This window comes from Carlito syrichta, unplaced genomic scaffold, assembly GCF_000164805.1.
Source record: "Carlito syrichta isolate Samal-C Ts95f unplaced genomic scaffold, Tarsius_syrichta-2.0.1 Scaffold302449, whole genome shotgun sequence".
Lineage (NCBI taxonomy): Eukaryota > Metazoa > Chordata > Mammalia > Primates > Tarsiidae > Carlito > Carlito syrichta.
The window spans coordinates 346657-352425 of record NW_007246545.1 but is presented as its reverse complement, the minus strand read 5'-3'; the positions used below and the strand labels follow the sequence as shown (position 1 = coordinate 352425).

At 37.4% G+C, this 5769-nt stretch overlaps 2 protein-coding genes across 8 annotated transcripts in view; one reads left to right on the top strand and one right to left on the bottom strand.

The window, feature by feature from the left end:
- Positions 1-3673, top strand: part of TIMM9 (translocase of inner mitochondrial membrane 9) — a 16533-nt gene extending 12860 nt beyond the window's left edge. For 2 of the 7 annotated variants that reach the window (XM_021711667.1, XM_021711666.1), the window contains exons 2-4: positions 1118-1182; positions 1564-1659; positions 3004-3673. In XM_021711667.1, the coding sequence (XP_021567342.1) occupies positions 1144-1182; positions 1564-1659; positions 3004-3138 (270 nt within the window). In that variant the 5' untranslated portion in view covers positions 1118-1143 and the 3' untranslated portion in view covers positions 3139-3673. The remainder of the gene's footprint in view (positions 1-1117; positions 1183-1563; positions 1660-3003) is intronic. The other 5 variants (XM_021711670.1, XM_021711669.1, XM_021711668.1 and 2 more) reach the window with 5 other exon arrangements.
- The window catches only part of TOMM20L (translocase of outer mitochondrial membrane 20 like), a 12182-nt gene continuing 9979 nt past the window's right edge, over positions 3567-5769 (bottom strand). The window contains exons 4-5 of the mRNA XM_008056690.2: positions 4761-4903; positions 3567-3642 (exon numbers count right to left, since the gene is read on the bottom strand). Of these exons, the coding sequence (XP_008054881.1) occupies positions 3589-3642; positions 4761-4903 (197 nt within the window). The 3' untranslated portion in view covers positions 3567-3588. The remainder of the gene's footprint in view (positions 3643-4760; positions 4904-5769) is intronic.

The window sequence follows — 5769 nt, the reverse complement described above, 5'->3', positions numbered from 1 at the left end:
TTTTGAATTATTGTAGAGATGAGGTCTCGCCAAGTTGCCCAGGCGGGTCTCGAACCTGCGGCCTCAGGCAATCCACTCACCTCAGCCTCCCAAAGGCGCGGGATATCAGTAGTTATCGCAAATTCATGGGATAAGAAAAAAGAAAGAAGAATAAAGGGGGTGCAAAGGGGGTGGTGCATGGTTGGGAATGGTGGAATGGAATGACCGTTGATTGTGTGTTAATCAAAATGAGAAGGTTAATTTTTTTCATGGTGGTGATACACATTTTGTCCTAAACTTGAGTTTCCTACTTAATTTCTATTCCATATACCCTTTATTAAAATTTCATGCTTTTCAGAGCCACTTTGAATAATAATTTTTATGAAATATTCAACCTTTTTAGAACTAGTCAGGATACAGTAAATAAATAATGTGATACACATTCTTTATCTGACTCAACTGAATTTAAGTCCTATATTTAGGTTATGTGAAAATCTCAGTAATTCAGAAAGGTTTTTTGATTTCCTTGTCTTCCCTTCTCTGTTGCCCCCAAGTTAGACTACAAGCATCATATGTTCAGAAGTTTCTGATAAGTCTCTGTGATTGCCCTTTTTGAATTGTAGAACATATAACTCCTGTAACTTCTTCTTAGAGTCTTTTAGAATACTGAGTATCTTGCATGAAGGTTGTTGATTTATAAGTGAATGATATTTAATAATTACTAGAAATTTTGTATTTACATATAGTTAGTAAAAATATCTTTAGTAAAAGGATCACGGGTCAAAGTTAAGTTAACAACTAGTGGAATAATATTTAATTTTAGGAAGATACCAAAGACCTCTTGGTTTCCCTTAAAACCCTGCTAGGAGAGGGGCTTTAACATATGACTTAGCAAGATAGCAGAGCAAACTCTTTAAACTGGAGCATTCGATAGGGCCTTTTATTCCCAAACAAGCATTAGAAAATCTAATTCTAAACTATAAGGTTCTGTAGTCTGTCATTCATGATCTGGGAAATTGAGGGGTGGCATATAGTTGCATACACAGAAATTTATAGAATATGAGCAGTGATTACCTAACTCTTAGTTAGCCTAAAAACATTTGTTTATACACTGACAAACTTTTTTTTTTTTAATTAGGTGACTAATTAACGTACCAAAAGAATATGGCTACACAAATACCAGAATCTGATCAGATAAAGCAGGTAAGGTATTCTTTTTCCCACATCCATTTTTCTTTCAGCTATACCTAAGCGTGTGTCTGTAGGTAAGGTATTCTAATTAAGGGGAAAGGATTTTGCATGATAATATAAAGCACTATTAATTGATATCATGTCAGTCAGTGATTTCAATATTAAATTATATGGAGCTTATATATTTTTCATTAGACTGATAATCAAGGGGAAAATTTCAACTAGAAAACAAGACTGTTGCAGATCATATTGTACCAATTTAAGTGTGAAAAATAACCTATGATTTTAAGTATTACAGGATATTTTGTCTAAATATAAAATATCAGTAATTTAAGTTTCAAAGCATCTTGGTTTTAAAAACCAAATATTTAAAAACCTTCTGATTTGTTTTAGTTTAAGGAATTCCTTGGTACCTACAATAAGCTTACAGAAACCTGCTTTTTGGCCTGTGTTAAAGACTTCACAACAAGAGAAGTAAAACCTGAAGAGGTATGAAAAGTGTTGCTCACTAAAAATTCTCAAAGTTCATCATAAGCAATATAAATAGGATCCCTCTAAGCATTTCCTTTGTTTCCTACTAAGTTCAGGAATTAGGTCTACCTTTTACGTTCCACTGCTTGGAAGAACTTAAACAAGCTGGGTGTGGCGGCTCATGCCTGTAATCCCAGCACTTTGGGAGGCAGAGGCGAGGGGACTGCTTGAGCCCACAGGTTCGAGACCAGCCTGGGCAATGTGGTGAGACCTCATCTCTCCAATAAATCAAAAAATTAGCCGGGTGTGGTGGCACATGTCTGTGGTTCCAGCGTTCCAGCTACTTGGAAAGCAGAGGTGGAAGGGTCACCTAAGCCCAGCAGGTCAAGGCTGCAGGAGCCATGAGTGTGCCACTGCACTACAGCCTGGGTGACAGAGTGAGACCCTGACTCAAAAGGAAAAAAAAAGAACTGAAGCAGCCATGGAACCATGGCACTGGATTTAACAATGCTAGATTTAATATGACAGTCACATTGTATGAAGTCAGACTATTTTAGAGAAGATGCCTGCGGCTGCTGAGTTACTGTTCCATAGCAAAGAGTCTTCTTGCTAATTAGCTTTCAGTCGAAATGGCTTACCTAGAGAAACCTGATACAGCCTTTCTCTCTGGCACTGAGAACTCTAGTTGACTCTTAAAAAAAGCAAAGTTTGAACTTGGTGGCTTGTATTGTATAGGTAGACTCTGAAAATCCCAATGCTATCAGACGTCTTAACTTTTAATGTCCTCGTTAAGACATTTATATACTATTTACTCAGAATGACATAAACTCCCTCCAGTGGAAGATGTTGATAAACATTCATGCCAGGAACTTAGCATATAACCAGCAATCATTAAGTACTTATTAAATAATTAAGCTTAGGAGTCATGCTAAGAGTCATATTCTTACTAAAAAGTAAAAGGTTGAGAATTAAGTTAATGCCATTTCTCATTAAAGAGGAACAAACTTGCTACTGGGTCTTCATTTTAACAATCTAAATAAGGGAACAGTAATATGAATGTTGACTTAATATTGAAACACCTACAGAAAATCTAGTCCAGAAGCTTCACGAGTGCAGGGACTTACCATTCATTGTTCTTAGTGCCTACAAACTGGCAGGCATTCAGTGTACATTAATTCTTTTCAGTGGATGAAACTATCAACAATTGAAAGCTGTCTTTACTTGCTACCCATTAATACTATTTAATTCTCAGATATATGCAAAGAAAAGAAAAGCACCCACTGGTTGTTCTTCTAGAATACCTGCATTTTTAAAAACTGATTATCTTTGTGTTGCCTCTTAGATCTCCCTTTTTATTTCTAGACCACCTGTTCAGAACATTGCTTACAGAAATATTTAAAAATGACACAAAGAATATCCATGAGATTTCAGGAATATCATATTCAGCAGAATGAAGCCCTGGCAGCCAAAGCAGGACTCCTTGGCCAACCACGATAGAGAAGTCCTGACACATGGACTTTCGATGAAAGAGTGCCAACAGCTGCTGTGCTGGAAATGAGGACTCATCTGACAGTATCCCCTGAAAGCAGCAGCCACCATGTTAAAACACCTGTCGTGACTGTTTGGCAAATGGAAACCACTGGAGAAACAAAATCGCTATTTACCAGGAATAATTAAAATAGAAGGTCTTATTGTTCAATGAAATAATAAGATGCAACATTTGTTGAGGCCTTATGATTCAGCAGCTTGGTCACTTGATTAGAAAAATAAACCGTTGTTTCTTCAATTGTGACTGTTAATTTTAAAGCAAATTATGTGTTCAATCATGTATGAGATAGAAAACTTTTTATTACTAAAATAAAATAAACAGAAATATCACTGAGCAGTTGTTTGTACTATATAGTACCATAGTATTCTGACTGGACTGTGGATACGTTGAAATGTTTTTCAATCAGGATCATCCTCCAAGTATTCCTGTTCATTCATGTCTGCCTCAAATTGCTGGTGAATACATAAAATAGTTACTTGCTAATCATTTCAATGCACGATCCTTTTCTTGTCTCCCATCTTGTCTCAAGGTAGGCATTACATATTCTTATCCTACCTACATTTTCACATTTCTTCCAGAAACATCCCAACTGAGACTAGCCTGGGAATGTTTAAGAGTTGACTGTTATGCCCTAGTGGAGTCTGTGTTTGTGTTTTTTTCAACAGCAAAGAGTCCAACATGAATGATTCCAAGTCTCACCAATAATATATATAGTTTATTCTCAGCCATGACATGTGATCAGTCTAATTAAAAGTGAATCAGTCTAATTCACTGATCAGTCTAATTAAAAGTATCTTATGGCTAATGGATCATGAAACAAATCCAAGCATTTTCAAGAAGTTCTAGTTGATGCATAAGTATATCAAGCAGTTTGGTAAAATGTAAGTGGACTAATACTTATTAATCAATTGGCTTATGAATGGATTTCATTTGATATCATTCTAAACTTAAGAGAACACTGATAAGCCTACATGTTTTTTGTAAGAGATGGAGTCTTTGTCACCTAGACTGGAGTGGGGAGGCATGATATAGCTCACTGTAACTTCAGACCCCTGGACTCAAGCAATCCTCCCACCTTAGCCTCCTAAGTAGCTGGGACTACAGGCATGCACGACCATGCGGGGTTAATTTTTTTCTTTCTTTCTTTCTTTTTTTTTTTTTTGTAGAGACAGAGTCTCACTATATTGCCCCCAGGTGGTCCCAAACTCCTGGGCTCAGGTGGATCCTCCTGCCTCAGCTTCCCAAATTGCTGGGATTACAGATGAGTCACCACGCCTGGCCTAGCCTATATGTTTACATTTACCAAAGCGATTTCTGTTTTGTATGTTAATAGAAAGTAGAAGTATTGTTCTGCTTTAAAGTTGAAATGTTGAAACATGTATAATACTCAGTATACAATTTATTATAGTCAAGAGAGCATGAAAGACTAGTTTTCATTTTAAAGCAAGAAAAGCAAAAATTCAGAGATTTCACTCATTTAAAATTTTGGGCAATTTACACACATACTTTGCTATTTCTGTGTAATCACGCTCAACATTATTTACTGTGTACATATGAAGTATGTGCTTACCTGGCAAATAAGCGGAATTTTATGCAACAGCATCTCAAATACCTGGGGAGGAAGTGTGTTTTGGAAAACCTTCAGAAGTTCCCGTGGTTGCCCACACACTAAAAGGGCATTGCTGAGATGTTGAACTCCCATTGTGTGCTCGCCTGGAACAGATTGATAAATTTTAAGCAAAATTTTGAAGTTCTTCAAAATTGGCATTCTATAAATGACCAAGAAAGCAAGAAACATTAAATTAAAAAGCATAGCTAACTAAAGTCTAGACAAGCCTCACAATGAGTAGTGTAGATGAGGAAGATGGAACTTCATAGCACTGAAGCTACAGTATAAATTATAATTTTATGAGCCAAATTATAGCAAGTATACACTTATTTAGAAGTGTACTCTTGCATTGGAAATGTTCATGTTCCACAACTTGCTTATTGGGGGTGGGGGTACTGCGGGTTTTTCCCCCCGTAAGACAGGGTTTCACTGACACCCAGTCTGGAGTACAGTGGCACAATTCTGGCTCACTGGAGCCCCGTCCTGGTCTCAAGTGATTCTCCATCTTGTCTCCCAAGTAGCTGGGACTACAGGTACATACCACCACACCCAGCTCATTATTTTTTTTTAAATAGGGATGAAGTCTCACTATGTTGCCCAGGCTGATGTTGAATTCCTGGGTTCTAGCTAGTGATCCTCCCACCGTGATTTTTCAAACCACAGGATTACAGTCATGAGCCACTATGCCAGGCTGAGGTTTTTTTTTAAAGGTTGCAGTCTGCTTTAATTAGTATGAAATAGGTTATCTTTACATGTGTGACTGGTAAAATACAAATGAAACATCTGATGTTCTGGGTAAATGAAACCTTTTTAAAAAATATATTTCTTTTTTTTTTTTTGAGTTGGAGTCTCTCAGTCGCCCAGACTGGAGTACAGTGGCCGCTCCCAGCCACCGCAGCCTCGACCTGCTGGGCTCCTGCGATCCTTCCGCCTCAGCCTTCCAAGTAGCTGGACCTACAGGTGCTCGCTA